The 19,729-nt window shown below is 46.1% G+C and overlaps 1 protein-coding gene across 1 annotated transcript in view; it reads right to left on the bottom strand.

Moving 5' to 3' along the window:
- Positions 1-19,729, bottom strand: part of LOC146770460 (butyrophilin subfamily 2 member A2-like) — a 301,560-nt gene that overhangs the window by 30,203 nt on the left and 251,628 nt on the right. Inside the window, exons 13-16 of the mRNA XM_085640442.1 lie at positions 16,176-16,202; positions 16,061-16,087; positions 6,314-6,334; positions 6,209-6,229 (exon numbers count right to left, since the gene is read on the bottom strand). Of these exons, the coding sequence (XP_085496568.1) occupies positions 6,209-6,229; positions 6,314-6,334; positions 16,061-16,087; positions 16,176-16,202 (96 nt within the window). The remainder of the gene's footprint in view (positions 1-6,208; positions 6,230-6,313; positions 6,335-16,060; positions 16,088-16,175; positions 16,203-19,729) is intronic.

The following is a 19,729-nucleotide window of genomic DNA, read 5'->3' as shown; positions in this document are numbered from 1 at the left end:
GCTGCCCTGAGTGAGGAGGCAATCGACATCCTGACACAGATCTCTGTTGGGCAGACTGCACTGCTGAATACCATCCAGGGTCTGGGCAGTCAGCGGAATCAGATGGTTACCTACCTGGAAGGGATTCACAGTGGTATGTCTGCCCTACAGAGATTTCTGGCTCTTTACAGATGGAAGCCTTACACCCACCCCAGCCTTCTGCCTCACATCCTTTCTCTTCCCCATCCGCATCCAAAAACCTTATTCCCCTGTCTGTCCCAAGCATACACACGCCTTTGTATACACCCACCCAAACAGACCATTGCGACACACACAGACACATCCTAAACATCTTAAAAACACATCCACACATCACACACCCTCAACCTACACCCCCACTGACCCCACCAGCATTGGCCCTGGGAGCACTGCAACACTATCTGACACATCACCCCCTGATCCATCCGCCCCCCACACCCAGACAGTCACCGCACACCAGAACCCACACACCAATCAACATCACCCATCAGTGCAGATAGCACACCTGCACCCACACACCCATCAACACCACCCACCACCAGTGCAGACAGTAGACCTACACCAACACGCCCACCATCATCACAAACACAACTGACACACCCACAAACACATCCATCTTATTCCCCAAACCCTGCACACCCTCTACATACACACACATCACCTACACAACACATGCCTGCACCAACAACAGAGCCACCTTCACAAAACACATCCACTCCCTCTACCTCCCAACCAGAACCCACTTCTAACTATCCCAAAGCCTCTATTCATGACCAATACTTCCTTTCCCCTTGGACTTTGCGCTGTTGGACTCCTCCCTCTCCCCAACCCAGGCCCCCTTTTTTCATATCAATACCCATCCCTTCAACATCAAGAACTATCCTCTCAAATCCAAAACCAAAGTTAGAAAAAGACAAAGCCCCCTCCTAAAACCAAAAGAACCATTCCCAAAAGCAAAGCAACCCCTTTCAAGGCACAGACCATCCCTCCCAAGTCCAAGCCCCCCCTCCTCCGAATTGAGATCTATGAGGTGCCTGGCATGCCCGCTACATGCCCTTCATGAGGAGATTCCCCTGGCAGTGTTATGTAGGCAGGTTTGGTGGCAAATCAATTAGTCAACTGTCCCCACCAGCACCCATGTGGACTGGCCAACAGCCTGATTTATGAAAAACAATGTTATTTACACAGAATAAAGCACATCATTTTGTAGGAAACACAAGCCCAGCCACTTTTCCAGATATCATTGGGATGTTACTATGTACTTTGTAATGTGTGACTACAGTTTTGGCTCTTACATCAAGTTTGCTGTGCAATTAACACCGGTTTGTAAATCCTGTAAATGGGACCGGTGATGGTATACCACAGCAGAAGGCTAACTCTTCCATGGATGGACAAGGTGGATGACATGGAATTAGGTAGGATGTCATATGGTGAGTTATTCTACTTCTTTTGGACAATATTGACCTCATTTGTCTTGAAGATCTCGCAAATATGTAGGTTGCATATGTGTTTGATGTGTTGAAGTAACAAACTTGAGTCACTACACAATGAGTGAATTAGTAGGCCAAATGCTGTATGATTTGTAACAGGGATATGTCCACATATGTATGAGGGACTTTCACCTAAATCATCTTCTTATGTTACACAATCAGTTTGTGCTGTGTTTGCTTAGTCATCTTGCATTTCCACATTTCCCTGATTTGCATGGCTGTTGGTTATGATAATGTTGGTTGTTGATATGCTATAGTCCACCGCTACTGTGAACATGAAGATTTGGAGTCCTGTGCAGTGTTGACTGTGGCCCAGGCCCTCAGGCTGTGGAGTGAGTATCATGATGTATGGGCACCTTTTGTTCTGACAGAACCTCTTTATGACATCTCTTTCTTCTATGGTTTGAATGTCTGAGAATGGCAGGTACACTGGAGTCTAACGTCTTTTCACTGTCCCATCCTATCTATATGTGGAGTACACCCATTTGGACTAAGGTCACAGTGTCTCTAGTAACATCTGTGAGGAGAAAGCCAAAATTCTCATTTGAACAAACTGGACTGGATTTATCATTACACATCCATCCACATAATTTCTAGTTGACATCAATGTTTAACATTTGAGATTCATTCTGGACTCCACATGTGTGAATTTCAGGGATGTACACATTGCCCATACTCCAATTGCATCATATACACCGACCTGTCCTATATATCGATATGAACACCTCATTTCAATCATCGCTGGGGTCAATTTCACAGCAATCATGAGGACATGAGCAGGAATGCTCTACAATATACGGTGGGCGGCAAACTACGCTCCGTCAGCGAAGTTTGCAGAGTTTTGCACTTCGCAAATCCGTTTGGTAGGACTGCACAAGCACGCATGCACAGTTCTCGCAAGATGTACGTCTGACGTAGGGGTTTGCGGGAGAGAGACCACGGCGAGGAGGAGGACGGCAGCCCGGAGACACCACAGCAGAGGTAACTGTTATTTCTTTTTAAATTTACATTTTCTTATTTATATTTTTGATTAGGGGGGGTGGGTGGAGTGGAGTTCCACAAAGTTTTTTCCCCAACTCCATGGAACTCCACATAGTGGCACTATGCCAGCTTCGCCCAGGGTTACAATGTAGGGCCAGATTAGGATGGCAGGCAGACTTTAGTCCGCCCTCCACCCTATCGGTGCTGGGACAAGCTGCCAGGGGTGTGGCGGTCCCGCACCACCAATTAGGATGCGACCACCACCCTGGCAGTCGTATCCCGCATCTTTGACATTGCGGCATCGCCACTATGAAAAGGCATGTACAGCCAGGCATCATAATATGGATGGCGGTGCCTTCCAGGCACCGCCACTATATTGTGCCCGAGTTCTGCCTGGTCGGCAATCATGACGATTGCAACCGGCGGAAAAGCGGCGGATGGCGGTATCCCCCCTGGCGGTGGCAATCTGCCCGCCATCATGATGGGGCCCATCGTTTCTAAACTGGTAGTTTCACAGCATTCGTTTACAACTGTTGGGAATACCAAAAGAATAAATAAATTGTAAAAAAGACTGCAGTTAATCTATGGATGTAATCCAGTAACGTTTATTCCGGAATAAGCACGGTGCCACACAGCAAGGGTGAAGCAATAGAATGGCGTACAAACCGCTCCCCCAGGCATATATTCCCCGGACACATTTTCAAACCTCATATAGTCCCCAACCCCCTGAGGCAGCAGTTTCCCACCCGTTGATGCCTCATATGAAAAAGCATCATACAAAGCAGCATAGCAAAAGCTTGCTAAAGCGATAAGGATGACACGAGCGCGAGAAAAGTCACTCTTGTCACCCCAACAACTAAAAAATGGCACAATCAGAAAAATGCACATGTAACAACAGCCTCTGTAGACATGTCCCAACATACTCATAGTGATGATAATGCTGTTTTTTGTTTCTTTACCATCACCCCCCCTAACCCAACCCTCCTTACAAACCCAACCCCGGGGAACCCTCCCAATCTTAGAAGGCATAAGAATGCCTTATGGGCTTGCTATTGGGGGAATATTGGTAAATAAACAAAGATCAATTAACACATTTCCAGGCAGCTGCATCTACAGATTCCTTGCTATGACCTCCTGACTGACCGATATCCTCCGCTTATAATTTAGTAAGTTCCATCTTCTTGTTTATTGTATCAATTAATGCGTCAACATCCTCAACTGAACGATAATGCTGTAGAAAAAATGATGTCTACTCATATTTCAAACACCAAAATGGCTGTTGCCTGATGTCATTAATCGGACATTCAGAATCGACTACCACCGGCTGAAGTAGACCACGCGGTAGGCAATGGCATCCACAGCGGACCCAGCCTTTGGATAACATTGGTGCATATGACGGTCGCAGTTCAATGGCTGTGTCTGTGTATGCAGAAGACCGCCTATGTGGCGTACATGTATGTTGTGCTGTGAAAAACTATTCACTTGCCTACTGATACAGCTGTGATCAACACCTCCTCCACTTTAGCTGTTGTTTGCCATCTCTGGCAGCAATCATGGCATGCACTCCAAGAGTGAGGGGCCCTGCCTTCTCTCCAGAGGAGCTGGAGATGCTTGTTGGTGAGGTCCTTCCCATGTATGGCCAGCTCTATGGCTTGCAAGAGGAGCAGGTAACTTCCTAACAGACCTACTTCACTCTGTTGGACTGCATTGCTTCCTGTCTCACAGGCTATGATGTGGCTTTGGTTACAGGGAAGGGAAGGATGTACCTGGCCCTGGAAGCTGGACTTAAGCATTGGAGGCAGGAGCAGAGGTTGTACTGAATATTCAATGAAGTAGTAGAACCTGAATTACAATTAACTACCGGCTAGAACCAGTGAGCAATAAAAGGCGGGACATAATATGGCTGTGTCTAGGTGTTTTAGGCTGTAACTGTACAGAACTGTTTGAGGCATATGATGGCTGTATCTGGGCATGTGATTACTGAGCCCCTGGAATATCATGGCAGTACCATTGGTAAGAAACACATTGTGCCTTACTAACTACTAATTTGACTCTTATTATGCAGTTCTTCATATGTACGTTAATTTATTTGATTTGTGCGATCAAAGGTTATGTGAAGTCACTTTCTGGGATGATTGTGGTCAAAGGTCATGTAATGACAATTCCTATGATGTCACTGGGGTTAAAGGTTGATATGTCAGCTGTGCTACCCCTTACATTTTGGAGAATCAAGGCCATTTATGCTGAGCAAGCAAGCAGATGAGATCATTTTCAGAGCTCCACTAATATTGGGCTCAGATGTTACCTGTCACCAGGGGGAGAAAAGAGTGAAGGGAAATGAAGGCACTAGTTAAAATAAAACGTTTGACCCAAGAACTGGTCTTCTTTTCCATATTGAAGAACTTGTATGTGCAATTGCTTTTTTTCTCTACCCGTAAAATATATTTGCTCTTCAAGAAACCTTTTCCTGTATGCAGCCCCATTTTTTTCAGGAGTTCCAGGCCCATTCCCACCCTTGAAAGGGAATCTCTCACACCCCTAAAGAGGAGTAAATCTTCGACCATTTCCATAGTACAAATGGGCCACAAAAATATTTGGAAATGTTCACAAAAGTATAAGCTCAAAACATTCCCTCGCATCCAAATCCTCAAACACCCCTTCCCTGCCCTTATCATAGGATTGACTCATCAGCCTTATTAGACCATCTTGAATGATATTAAACATAAGGAAATTGATTTAGCCCTGCATGGTTACTATCTGTGAATGCCTTATACATGTAAATTAAGTCATTTACACCTGCATGAGTACCAGTGAGGCCTCAGCTCTTGCTGAGTCAGGAGACCACTATTTTACACATAGTAGACAATGCTCTTCTGCCCACAGAAGATGTCCTCTGCCTCCTGATATTGCTGTACCGGATATTTCTTACCCCAACCAAGGCAGAATTCCTGTTTGGGAAGAACAGCAAACAAAAAACAGTACAATATGAAAAAAGATAAAGGGTGCCATAGTTGTAGACACCTTTGACAATGACCAGTATTGTGCGTTGAAGTTCACAGGAAATACATTTCTGTGAACTTTGGTGAGATTTATGCTCTTACAGTTGTTTATTTCCACTTTTTACATTCACAGTTCTAACCAAATATTTTTGGGAGGTTTACACGAATGGCAGTCAACATGTTTCACCCCTTTTGGCATGCAGGTCTGAGGCTTTCCCAAGGCTAAACGCCCACTGTCTGTAGGGCCGTGGTGGGCTGCAAATTCAGAGTGGAGCATGGAAAGTTGATTGAGTGTGCTTTGAAATGTACCTTAAAAAATCCATTTATTCCTTTAAATATAATCACATCAAAAATGACAAAAAAGCATTGTTTGCTTTAAAACCTCGCATACTGTATGTTTTTCTCTACAAACATTAGGGAAAGAACGCTCCAAAAGTGCACAGCTTTAATGTTTGCTCATAGCTGAGGACCGAGTCTCCCTAAAAATAAACGTCTGGCTAAGGACCTGTATCTAAAAATAGAAGGATTAAAATTGAAAATTGATTAAAATTTGAGAGCTTTGGGCAATAAGTCACTAAGGTCCATGTTATGATGCCATAAAAAGTGTTTCCAAGTTTGAACTGGGATAGATCTACTGTGTACAGTGTCAGCAAAATACCACTTGAAGAGTTCATAAAGCATCCAATGCCGCTGTATTAATAGAAAGACCATCACACTCACCTTTCTCTTTTTGGAGATTGTCTGTGAACACAAAAACAAATATGAGCTTTCTAGAATTTGTTTATATATAGGATCCATCTATTATTGCTCAATTTATAAACTTACCTCTTGCTTTAAGTAAATCACCTGTCAGAGAAAATATAGAGAAGAATAATTTAACCTTGTTTTGAGGATGTTCAAGTTATTTCTACATTGCCTACAGGTGAAACTAGACAGATAAAGGAGAACTCAGAGAGGGTAACATTATCTACCAGCCAGACAGTGTTGAATAAATCTTGCTGAGAAATTGCAATGTTCTTTAGAGCATCGATTTTACATAAAACTGGATTGTATGCCAGTTGGCTCCTCTCAACACCGCAAACATCAGTTTATTAATAATCCTGGGTGGTAAACTCCACTCCGTTGGCCGAGTTTGTGCTACTCCGCTTGGAGGGCGAAGTTCAGCAAAATCTCCGCCTACGTAGCGGAGCAGAGTTCACCGGTGCGGTGGGAGACTTACCTTCCTCTCAAATCAGTGTCCTGCTCCTGCTGCTGGGCCTGGCTCCACTTCTGCTGCTCCCTAGTTGAATTACAGGAAGAACTGTTGTGTGCATGGCGTACTGCATGAAGGCATGCCTGACCCTACCAAATCCCATGATAGGGTCAGGCATGCCTACACGCAGTATGCTATGTGCACTGCAGTTCCTCCTGTAATTCAACCAGAGCAGCGGGAGTGGAGCCAGGCCCAACAGCAGGAGCAGCACAGCGACTTGGGAGGAAGGTAAGTCTTCTTTTTTAGCTGGCCACGTTACTACTATGCAGGAGCGGGGTGGGGGCCGGGGTTATAGCGGGAGGGGGTACTAGGGGCGGGGGCTTTAGTAGGGAGTGCGGGTTTGGGGGGAGGGGCAGGAAGGGCACTCCGCCAGGCCACGGAACTCTGCAAAATTTCACTGAGTTTTTCAGTAACTCCGTGAAATTCCATGTAGTACCACTATGCGAGCTCCGCCCACCCCTATTTATTAACTTTACCTCACCCTTCCCTTGTCAGTATAAATCCTTAATATTTCCCCCACTTACTGACTTTGACATGTATCAATCCCTCTACTTGATGCAAGCAACCTCTTCCATGGAGCCGGTCGTTTTCGATCCGGGGTCTCAATCAGGTTTGTAACCAAATTTTGACTGCTCAAAACTAGGCTAATCAGATGTCTTTACCCCTTCCCTGCTCATGACGGAACCACTCCGTCATGAGCCACGGTTGCGCTGTGCTCATGACGGAGTGGTTCCGTCATGCTGCGGCCGTTGGCGGCCGCTGCGCCCATGCGGTGCTAATTCCCCGCCTGTGCGGGCAATTAGCGCAGTGGGCGGAGACGTGACGGAACCACTCCGTCATGAGCACAGCTCAACCGTGGCTCATGACAGAGTGGTTCTGTCACGAGCACAGCGCCACCGCACCTGCCCCCAAACCCCCCCAGCGCCGCGGCGGAATTCCTGCCGTGGCGAAGGGGTTAAAAACTGGGGAGAAGCCTATAAAACAACAAATGAGCAACTAGGTCAGATCAAAGCTTACCTCTCAAATGTCTCAAGTGGAACAAAGGGGCACATTTACAAGCCCCTATTGCCACAGCAACGTCACTTAATGTAGCTTAATGCCACCTTGTAAATAAGGCCCCTTTTCATGCTACACTTAGCGGGAAAGGGGTGGGCAATGAGTGTTGCACCCCTTGATTTTAACGGTGTCCCATATTTACAAGGTTTGCGTAAATATGGGGCAGTGCCAAAATTAAGACCAGGGAAAATCTGGTCATAACATGGTGGAACAAGGAAAAATGCAGCCCACACAGAAAGAGCAAAATGTCATGAATGGTTGTTAAAAAAAAATACGAATTGCAACTTCAATGTGTGCGGCATTCTGCAGCACACATAGAATTTACAAATCTCAATTACTGATTGTTTATGTGCAGGAAGGGACACCTTCCGGCACATAAACAATCTTTCCCTGTAACGCAGGCACCCTTGCACAATGGTGCAATTGTGCCTGCATTGGCGCTAGGTGGCTACATTTAGCGCCACCACTAAGGGAAAGGCAGGGGTGTGCTGTATTCTTGTGAAAATGGCGCATCCCTGTGATTGGAAACTGTCGGAGCGTGGGGTTAGCTTTCTTGGCTTAACTCCGCGTTCCGACAGTTTCCTTGTAATATGCCCCTAGGACTTGACAGGAGCCAAAAATTCTCCCTTGTTAACGGTTTAATTTCTAGACAGTTTTTCCACCTCTCCCCTATTGAAAAATGAGTCACCTTGGTAAAACCCACTGCCCCCCTTTCCAAAACTGTACATTGAGCCAGCTTTTCAGAGGGACCCAAAGCTAAACCCGATAGGCGCAAGGCAGATATAATGCAAGGGATTGAACATGACCTATAGAGATCCATTCTTTAAAAAAAACAAAAAACAATACAGGATCTTATTGTGCACTTTCTTGGGGGATTTAGTCTGCTTTAACATATCACTCATGCCGTTCACCCTATAAAAACAATTCCAGCTGACTCACATTCCATATGAAATCTGGACAGATATTGTGCAAAATAGGCAAAATAGTATTTAAGCAGGGCTAAGCCACCTTCCTCTATGTCTCTGAACTAAGTGCTAATCTAGCGGTTTTATTTTGCCAAATAAAAGATAATATCAGAGATTCAATTTCTTTCAAAATATCAGCATTCACCACACAAGGTAGTGCAGCAAAGAGAAAGTTAAATAGGAGTAAAATATTTTTTTCTCTCCAATTCCCCCTTCCCCAAAAGGGGAAAGGGATCGAATTCCATTGCGAAAACACCACTTTAACTTTCCATACTACTGGGACAAAATTCTAAAACCCAAATAATGCTTCGGTTTGCGTGTTCACACAGGTGGCAGAATTTCAGCCTAACTATCACATACAATGGACTTGGTTTTCTTTTTATTAATTCTATAACCTCCAAACCCCTGATACATAGTAAAAATCTCAAACACTCTTTCCTGCGTAATCTTCCTAGTAGCTAGCAGCAACATTGTAGCATCCGCATGTAGCTTTGTTTGTTTGTTTGTTAGTAGACTGCATACGCATGTAGCTTTGTTTGTTTGTTAGTAGACCCGCCAACTCCGCTCAGCCAGCCTCGCCCTCGGCACCGTACCACGCACCAGAAGAACAACAACAGGCGGAAGATCCTTCTCCTACCTCGCCGCCAAGACCTGGAACTCCCTCCCCACCCACCTCCGAATGACCCAAGACCTTCTCACCTTCAGGAGACACCTCAAGATCTGGCTGTTCGAGCAGTAGCAGCACTCGCCCCCCCCCCCCGCCTCAGCGCCTTGAGATCCTCGTGGGTGAGTAGTGCGCTCTATAAATTTAATGATTGATTGATTGACTGATTGATTGATCCCTCTGTGGTACTGGAGGGAGAACCTCAGCATCTTTCCATATTGTGATTGCCAATGGTTTGATGAAGAAGACAAAAAGGACCAGCGCCAGAAGACAGCCCTGCCAAGTTCCTCGCAATATTCACACTATTTTCCAAACTCTGACGCGCTAATGATCATCTTTACCTCTGCTCTCTCACACATTTTCTCTATCAACCTCATGATCTAACAGTGTATATTAAATCTCCCCAGAAGATAAAAAAGAGTCTGCTAGACCACTCGGTCAAAGCTTTTTCGGCATCCATTAGAAGGATCGCAGCAGGAACATGATTAACAAATAAATAATCAAGTACTTCCACTAAATAATAGGTGTGTGTTCCCAGATGATGCCCTGAAATAAAACCATTCTGATCCTGGTGGATCATTTTAGCGGCTGTCCCATTAAATCTATTTGCTAGCAATTTCATAATTATCTTGTGTTTTGAATTTATTGGTCGATATGAGCATGGATCCTCTGAATCCTTTCCTAAAGCAACCAACCACAAAACATGAATTAAAAGAGGGTGGGAAAAGACCTCTTCTGACATAGAGTTAGTAAAACCTCTAAAAATTCTTTATAAAATTCCAATGGAAAACCATACGCCACAGACCTTGCCATTTGGCAAGCTATTAGCTACCTCAACCATCTCTTCCTTGGAAAAGGGATTGATCACGTTTTGCCTATCTTCCACCGAAAGTGTGGGTAGATCTACCCCCAGAAATATTTACAGTTCCACCTTATCAGCTACCTGAGTACAGTTGTAAATCTAGTTCTAATGTTAAAGAAAGATTTCATTCATCTTTACCTCTTCTTACTGGGTAACCATGTTGCAGGACGTTTTAAAATACGTCTAGTATTCTTGGCTGCTTGCTCAGGGGCCAGCCAAGCTATAGACTTCCCGGCATATTTACTCTACTTGTAAATCTTCTGCCTTTAAGCCATATTAGTTATATATCACTTTGCATAGCAAAAGTAATTCAACGTGCACTTAGCTTTATCGATCCCTCTTCAATTCTTCAAATATTGACAGGAAAGTTTATCATGTGTTTCTTGCACAAGTTTCTCAGGGCCAATTTTTGCTCTTTAGCATTTCTATTAATAGCCCCATCTTTAGATATCAGCTGTCATGGCAGATACGTTTTTAAAGCATCACAGATAATGTTTGGTGGAGCAGACCTGTGAAATCCCTTGGATCTCATCCTTACAAACTTTAACCCATCCCTTCTCCTGCTGATAGTGTTTATTAAAAACCCACCTCTTAACTTGGGGCTTTTCCCTCATACCCAAAATCTCCAACTCAAGAGTTGCCTAACCAGAGAACCCATTGGGGAATAGCTGAAGAAGTTTAAAAATCAGGTTCTTTGAGACAAGGAATTAATCCCTCTGAAAGACAGTTTAAAATCTGCCTGAAAAACATGTAAATTCTTTCTATTCTGGAAGGGTTTCCCTTCAAGGATCAACAAGACACAGGAACCTTTGATAGTATTGCATGGTTTTTGCTACTTGGGGCTTCTTTTGCCATTTACAATCTGAAGAGGAGTCAACTCCTGAGTTCTGTAGAAAATAAAAATCTGCACCTATAAAATCTCACGGGACTTGCAATAAAGCTTGGAATAACTTCTCATATAGGCAGTGTTATCCTCTACAGGGGCATAAACCTTAATAAAAGTAATCCCCACTAAGGAGACCAACACCAACAGCCCTGCCTGTCACTTGCCCAATCATGAACTTCCACATTCAAATTTTGAGCTATAAAATCGGAGACTCTGCAATAGGTCATCAGGGCGGCTGAGAATCCTCTATAACCCATTTCTTAAACATAGTGAACTTCGCTAGCCTGTCTGATGGAATATTGGTTTCCTGAATCAGTCAATCAATTAATCAATCAGGGGTCTGTATAGCATAGTTACTCACCTGTGAAGGTCTCATGGTGCTGGAGAAGGAGGGGCTGTTGATCCGACTTGGCGAGAGGGTGCAGTCAAAGAGCCAGGTCTTGAGATCCTTCCGGAATTGGGTCAGCGACGGGGATTGCGTGAGGTGGAGGGGCCGGCGTTTTGCAGGTCTTGGTGGCGAGGAAAGGATCTTCCTCTGGTTCTGGTCTTGTGGATCCGTGGGACGTAGGTCCAGGGCGAGTTGCGTGGAGTAAAGTTGTCTGGCAGGTAGGTGGAATCTGAGGCGGTCATTCAGATATGCTGGTCCTACGTCGTGGAGAGCTTTGTAAGCATGTGTTAGTAGTTTGAAAGTGATTCTCTTGTTGACTCTTGTTTGAACCATCTGAAGTTTTCTAAGCAGTTTCTGGGTGGCGCCAGCGTAGAGCGCATTGCCATAGTCAAGTCTACTGGTGATGAGTATGTGGGTGACCAACTTTCTGGATCTTGTAGGATCCATCTGAATTTCTTTCAAAGCAGGCAGAGTGTGTGGAAGAAGGATAAGGATAGAGTGTTTATCTGGCCACTGTGAGCGAGGAGTCCAATATGATGCAGAGGTTTTGTGTGTGATCCTTGGGCGTAGGAGGGGTTGCCTGTGCGGTGCGCCACCAGGTGTCATCCCAGGCTGAGGGGGCAGGTCCCAGGATGAGTACTTAGGTGTTGTCCGAGTTGAGCTTGAGGCAGCTATCTTTCATCCAGGTGGCAAAGGCTGTCATCCCGATGTGAAAGTTGATTTTGACTGCTGTGGGTTCGTTGGAGAGGGAAAGGATCAGCTGGGTGTTGTTGGCGTAGGAGACGATGTTGAGTCTGCGGCCGCGACCAGTGGGGGTCAGGGAGGAGTCCTGGAGCACTCCGCAGCTGATCTCTGTAGGCTCTGAGAAGAACTGAGGTAGCCTGACTCTGCGTTTGGCTGGTAAGGAAGGAGTGGATCCAGTCCAGGGCCTTGACGCGGATGCCAGCATCACAGAGCCTTGTGATTAGTGTGCAGTGGGAGACGGTGTCGAAGGCGGCCAAGAGGTCCAGAACGATAAGGGCTGTGGTTTTTCCTTGGTCAGGGAGGGAGTGGATGTCATAAGTGGCAACAGGGAGTGCAGTCTTGGTGCAGTGGTTGCTTCGGAAGCCGGATTGGGAGATGTCCAGGACGTAGTTCTCTTCTATGAACTTGAAGAGTTCGGCTTGATGGCCTTCTCGATGACCTTGGCAGAGATGGGAGGAGGGAGATGGGTCAGAAGTTCTTGAGGGCTGTCGGGTCGGTGGATGGCTTCTTCAGCAAGGGGTTGATCTCAGCGTTTTCCAGTTGTCAGGGAAGGTGGAGGTTTCGCTGGAGCAGTTGATGGTACAGTGAAGCTCGGGGACAATGGAGGTCGATGGTCTAGGGAAGATGTTGTACGGACAGGGGTCAATGGGGCTCCAGAGTGGATGCTCTTCATGGTAGTGTGCGGGGGGCTTGCCAGCTGGGAGGTGAGAAAAGTGGGGAGTGGGTCATCGGAGGGGGCGGTGAATGGGGATCGCAGTGGCAAGGGCGTCAAAGCAAAAGAGTGAAGGAAGTGAAAAGGGACAGAAAAATGGAAAAAGGAGAAAAAGGCAAAAAACACAACAAAGGCAGAGGCAGAAAGAGGCAATAGAAGAAGCAGAAAAGCAGAGGAAAGAGAGACAGAATGTCAGCCCAGCAGCAGAGCAGTGATGCTCTGCCACTAGAACAACAGCGCCTCGAACTCCTGACCAGAGGGTCAGCAGCAACAACAGGGGCAGCAGCAGCTACCAGCCAGAGCTGTGTAGGGAAGAGAGCAGTCCTATGGATTACGCTCCTCTATACAGGCTTCAATAGCACACATTTTCTTCCTATTATTTAGCCAATTAGTATTAAATGTAATATTCTTCAATATATTCCTTTGAGTCCCTACCTCCCTCCTATTTCTGCCAGTAAACATATACACTAAAAGTGTAAAATATACATTAAAGTGTCTCATCCTGCTGAAGTGACGCCTGATGCTCAGCTAAAGTCAACAACACGTATATCTTTATATGAGTTATGCTGTTTCCCTACCCCTTCAAAAAGTGCTCAAGCATCCCGAAAAGTGCTAGAAACTGCCATAAAGTACCACAGTGCATCATGAACTTGTAAAACAGTCCCGAAACTTGGAAGAAAAACACCCACATCCTCGAATGCTCTACTACCTTAAAGTGTATTAAAGCGCTGAAGTACATCATTTACTTGAAGACAATTAATCAAGGAACTTGCTTACAACGAATACAGCGTTTACAACGCAGTCATCACATCGCAGTGCCTTTACAACGCAGTCGTTACAACAATCGCGTTGTTAGAATGTGAGGCCTTTACAATGCAAGTCATTAGATCGACTTGCTGTAGGGGCGGCTCTAACATAAGGAATACATTAATTTACTATTCCAACACCTTCCCTATTCCTAAGTCCAGCGCGCCCCCTACAGCAAGTCAATCTAATGACTTGCGTTGTAAAGGTATCGCGTTGTAACAACGCTTTTGTTGTAACAACCGCATTTTAAAGGAACGTGATGTGATAACATGCGTAGTAACATGGTATATTCGCTTACAACATCATCTAGAGTATACCGTCACAACCCAGGCGGCTACCCCTGTTAACGGGCCTATACTGCTTTCTTACTCAATGGTGTATTCTCCCTGATTTAACCACTGCTCATTTTATACTGCTCCCAAAACCTCCCCTTTCACTTTCTGCCCCATGCCCTAGTGGGAGCACTGCCCTCTCTCTCACTCCTCGCATCTGTCCCTTTCCTTGAAAACGTTGGTGCCATAATACAGTGCCAGTCTCCCCGCCTGTCCCGCAGTTTCTTTTTCTCATTAGAGTGCTTAGATGTCTTCAATGATCTGGATTGTTTAGCCTGCATTTTCTTGGAGCACTCTAATGTTAATGTTAATGGAATTTATAAAAGCGCACGAATACCCAAGGGTGTCTTGGCGCTGATCGTTGAGATCGCAAATATATTGGGCGCATAAGAGGCGAAGAGAAGAATATTTTGTTTACTAGACCCTAAAAATTCAGTGAAAATAGCTAACAAAGACTCAGTTCAAAAGATAGATACAGAGGAGAGAACATTCTCCAACGAGCAGCAGATCAGCAACAAAGCAGCAGTCGCTGAGCAAGTATGTTGGCCGCATAGGTGTAGAGAGCGGGGGCTATTTTACTACTAGACCCAAAAAAGTCTGAAAATGTTACTGATAACAATGGCGTTACAAAGACCCCCGCAGCCCCTGCACTGTGGGGGACCCCGAGCTCCATGGGGCCCCCTCTCATTGTACCCTGGCCTCAGCGCTCCTAAGTGAGTCAGGAGTCGGGCCCCCTCCATGTACATTGCAGGGGGCCCCCTCAAGTTTTGTTACGCCACTGATTAATAATGACACAGTGCGAATGCCATGCTCAGAGGAGAGAGCATTCTCCCGAAAGTAGCTATGAATCGAACTAGAGCAGCGGCCCAGGATTCAAGGCAAACAACAACAAGCAATGCTCTCTACCTGGTGTGGCTATATGGTGTCCCCAAGGTCGTCGCCTTCCTCATTCACAAGATATACGCCTCCGTGCTCGGTGCTCCAGGTCCAGCTTCCTCCAGCTTGAAAAAACATTTCAAGACCTGGAGCTGCTCTGACTTTCTACCGACCTAGGGCCCGGTTCACAAAGGTAAAGTTAGACTAAAAGTTTAACTTTTAACCTCAAATCTGAGTTTAGACTTTAAGTCTAACTGTACACCTGAAGTTTAAGTTTAGACCTGAAGTCCAAGGGACCGATTCACAAAGGTAAAGTTAGACCAAAAGTCTAACTTTCCTACTTTTTGGTTTTTACAAAAGTAAGTTACTATGAGTAACTTTACTACTAGCTCCTAGTAGTGAAGTTACTACTAGTAGATTTCTGTGAATTATGGTGAATTATAGTTGTTCATTTGTACATTTTGCATTCATAGTTCTAACTAAAATATTTTTGGGAGCTTCACACGAATTCCACTCAACATGTTTTGCTCCTCAGGCTTGGGCTTTCTCAAGGCTAAAACTACATTATCTGTAGGGCCGTGGAGGGCCGCAAATTAAGAGTCGAGCATGGAAAGTTGATTGAGTGTGCTTTGAAATGTACCATAAAAAATCCTTGTATTCCTTCAAATATAACATCAAAAATGACCGAAAGGCACTGTGTTCTTTAAAAACTTGCACACTGTACGTTTTCAAATATTTGCGAAAAACGCGTCTATTGTGCACAGCTTTAATGTTTGCTCATAGCTGAGGGCCATGTCCCTCTAAATATATACTTCTGGCTACGGTCCTGGCAACTAGGAGTAGGAGGGTTTTACAATTTGAGAGCTTCAGGCATAAAGCCACTAAAGTTCCTGATTATGATGCCGCGGAAGCTTGGGAACTTAAACTGGGATAAATGTTTTCCTGCATACCGGGACAGTGAACTACCACTTAAAGAGATCATAAAGCATCCAAAGACGCTACATCAATCAAAAGACCATCACACTCACCTTTTTGGTTTTCTTTTTGGAGATTGTCTGTGTACACAAAAACACATTAATACAAGCTCACTAGAATTTGTTTTTATATAAGATCCATCTTTTATTGCTCAATTTAGAAACGTACCTATTGCGTAAATTAAATCACCCATCGCTGAAAATATAGAGAAGAATAATTTAATCTTGTTTTGAGGATGTGCAAATAATTTCTACATTGCCTACTGGTGAAACGAGACAGATAAAGGAAAACTTGGAAAGAGTAGTAATAACTACGTTTGAGAATTTTCTCAATATTTTAAAATATTTGTATTAGTTTAAGCAACATTGTGATAGGCATAAAATATTTCTGTTCACATAGTCATAGATATTCTAATGTGTTTCAATCTATCTAGCACATTCATTATACTTTTATAAAATGCCTCAATCATTGGCATGGTATTTTGAAATATACAACATCAAGTTACCTTGCACTATAACAGTAAGAGATCTGTAAAATAGCAATAAATTCATTTTCAATGCAGATTATAAAAAGGCTATGTAACAAACAATATATTCAGAAATTTGTAAACCTACTATCATTTGAAAATTCATTTTTTTGACATGTCTGTTCTGAATGCAAACGATACGTTATGAATTTCAAAATGGACATGTCTGATGATTTTCAAGCTGGAGTCAAAGAATCTAATTTGAGTGAAATCCCTTTGTGTGTGTTTTGGAGGATATTCACAAGGACTTATCTCCGATTTATCTCCACCTTAATGCATCAAAAATGGAGACAGATTAAACACCCGATTCACAAGCTGGTTCAAACTGCAGACATCGCCAGTATTCCAGCAATAACTGCCCTAAAATTCATCTCCACGGTGGACACCACCAACTAACTCTAATGAGATGCAGAGTAGGCGTTCCCGTGCAAAAACACACGAAAAAACCACAACACCACTTTCACAACAAACTGCCAGATCTGAGAAGCAAACCAAAAACAGGCGATAAGCCGCGGTAGCACCAGGGATTTAACACCTGCCTTTTGCTGGTGCTAAGCAGGATGACTACCCACAGCATGAGAGGGAGCCCAGCCAAGAGCCACACCTGACGACCCACAGATGCCATGGAGACAATGATCATGCAGCTCCGATGCCCATGAGGGTCACAACACCCACTGCCACCACCCCCAGCCCCACCGCCTCTCCCCTCCCAGACATAAGCCACAAAGCGCATGATGACTCACATTGCCAAAAAAATGACACACGTGTGGCCAGAAGAATGAGAAACAGTCACACAGCACTGGAGTAACAACCCAAAAGTTTATTGAAATACAACACAAAATACCAATGCGGAAGACTCCTGTTGGTTCCGTCAGGGACAATCTCGACGTCACAGCCTGGAAAATGAAGCACAAAATCAGGACGTGTGTCATGTGCACATCAAAGGAGCGGGACACAGAAACAGAGAAGGAAAGAAAGCCAGAGAGAGAAAGAGAGAGAAGGAAAGGAAGGGGGAGAGAGAGAGAGACCGCTGCCCCTGCGCACCCATGCCACACTGTTTACCTGCTGCCACCGGTGTGTCCACCAGTGGGCACACCACATGCCCATGCAAGATCCAGGCCCCGGTCCCACCACCATGGCATGGTCCACATCATGCGGACCCGCACCGCGGCCCAGCAGGTCCCACACATGACGCTGAGTCCTGATTCATCAATGGCAGAGACCACATCAGTGCACACGTCATCTTTGCAGACTCCACACCCGCTCAGCTATTTCGGTGCCACTAACCCTGTACAACCCCAGTCAGCGCCACATGGTGGTAGGCCCATGACTGCCGCAAGGCTTCAGGTGCCACTAACCCTGTGCAGCCCCAGTCAGCGCCACGTGGTGGTAGCCCCGTGACGGCCGCAAGGCTTCGGGTGCTACTGACCCTGTGCACAACAAATCATGGGCCCTATATGATTGAGAACCGTGGAGCATCCGTCATCCAGTCACCACCGGCAGAGGGGAATGTGACGTTGTCGGCCCCTTATATTTGTATGGCCTGTGACGCCTGTGCCGGATGGGTGTAGTGTGTGTGCAAAACTGCCCTCAGGGAGTGGCCGTGACATGCTGACAACTAGACCAGTGACCTGCACACCACCAGCGAGTACGCCTGCGACAGATAGCAATGTGTGCCCCCCCTTGGAGCGTAAGAGGAGTGGTCTGGCCTGGAAGTACGCCGGACCAGCGCAGGGCTTGCAACATTGACTCGGGGGCTCTGGCCGTGGTTCGGTCCATGTCCGGACAAGGAAGTGACTAATGCGTGTGTCCCTGTTGTAGTGTCCACGGCACCCGGAACACAATAGGCAATGTAGCACACTATGACTGGCATCCCACTAGATGTGCATCATTGACGCAAGGGAAATCACTGTGCCTACATTCATCCACACATTCATACATGAATGATGAAAGACATGACAACAGTGCGTTACTGGATGTTTATTGCACATCCAGTGGAGTTTTGCAGCTGGAGCGGTACAGGACCATGCCAAGCACACTACACAATATGGGCCCGTGGAGGGCCAGCCAGAATCCTTCCGGGGATGAGAAGTACTGCGGAAGAGGAAGGGAATAGTCCACAGTCTGGTCGCCGTGTCATTGGTCATCAAACAGGATATGGCAGTCAATGTCGCGGTCCAAGGTGAGTGCAGCGGAGTGTATCGGGGGTCAGTGGCAGGTCATGGGGCCATGTGCAGCACCAAGCAGAAACAGGCCAGGTGGCAAAATGAATGCTAGTGCTTCCTTCTGATCACAAACCCATCCACGTCCTGTTCCACGAATGTGTGCTCTGCCCCACCTGTGGGTGTTGCAGTACCAGCTGCGGCACTGTGTGCTACTGACACATCAGGGGCAGGAGGAGGATTGTCGGCTGCACTGTGTGGCAGTGACACATCAGGTGCCGGAGGTGGAATGTTTGCCGCACTGTGAGGTACTGACACACCAGGGGGCGGATATGTGGATGGTGTGGGGGCAGCAGCATTCATCAGGGCCAGGCCTTGTGGCAGCAATGCCATGATGTAGACCTGCAGGGCATGATAGATCCCAGCTACATTTCGCTGATGTGCAGCGGTTGCGGCCATCCTTTCTGCCTCCATCTGCACCATGTCCTCCATGAGCCTCCGCATGTGTGCCAGCCCACGGCTGGGATTGCTGGTGCCACTCTGAGCGAACAGGTGTTCTCTCCACGCCATGACTCCAGCTATGTCAGTGAGGGCTCGTTGGAGACCATGGAGCGAGCCTAGACACCCATGGAACGAGTCCGGTTTGGTAGCCATGTTGTGGAATCCCACCGCACCTGCTCAGCCATCTCCCTCTGGCCCTCCAGCACACGGCGTTGGAAGGCCATGTGTTGTTCCTGGGGGTCTTGGAAGACTGACGGGGCTGTGGGTGCCTCCTGCTGGGTGGTTTGGGTAGTGGGTGGGGTCTCCTCGATGCAGCTGGGCTGCCCTGATCCTGGAGGTGACTTGCGGATGATGTCAATGATGTCTAGGAGGGCTTGGGTGTCGATGCTGGGGGTGTCCTCCTCGTCATCAGTGAAAAGTGGCTGGGACTGCTCTGCAGGAGGTGTTGACGGTGCCCCTGCAATGTGAAGGGGAGGTGGTGTATTACAATGTGTCCACATGTATGTAGCCGCATGGTATATGTTGACATTCAA

This window comes from Triturus cristatus, unplaced genomic scaffold (genome assembly GCF_964204655.1).
Source record: "Triturus cristatus unplaced genomic scaffold, aTriCri1.1 SCAFFOLD_205, whole genome shotgun sequence".
Lineage (NCBI taxonomy): Eukaryota > Metazoa > Chordata > Amphibia > Caudata > Salamandridae > Triturus > Triturus cristatus.
This window is presented reverse-complemented; position numbering and strand designations above follow the sequence as displayed.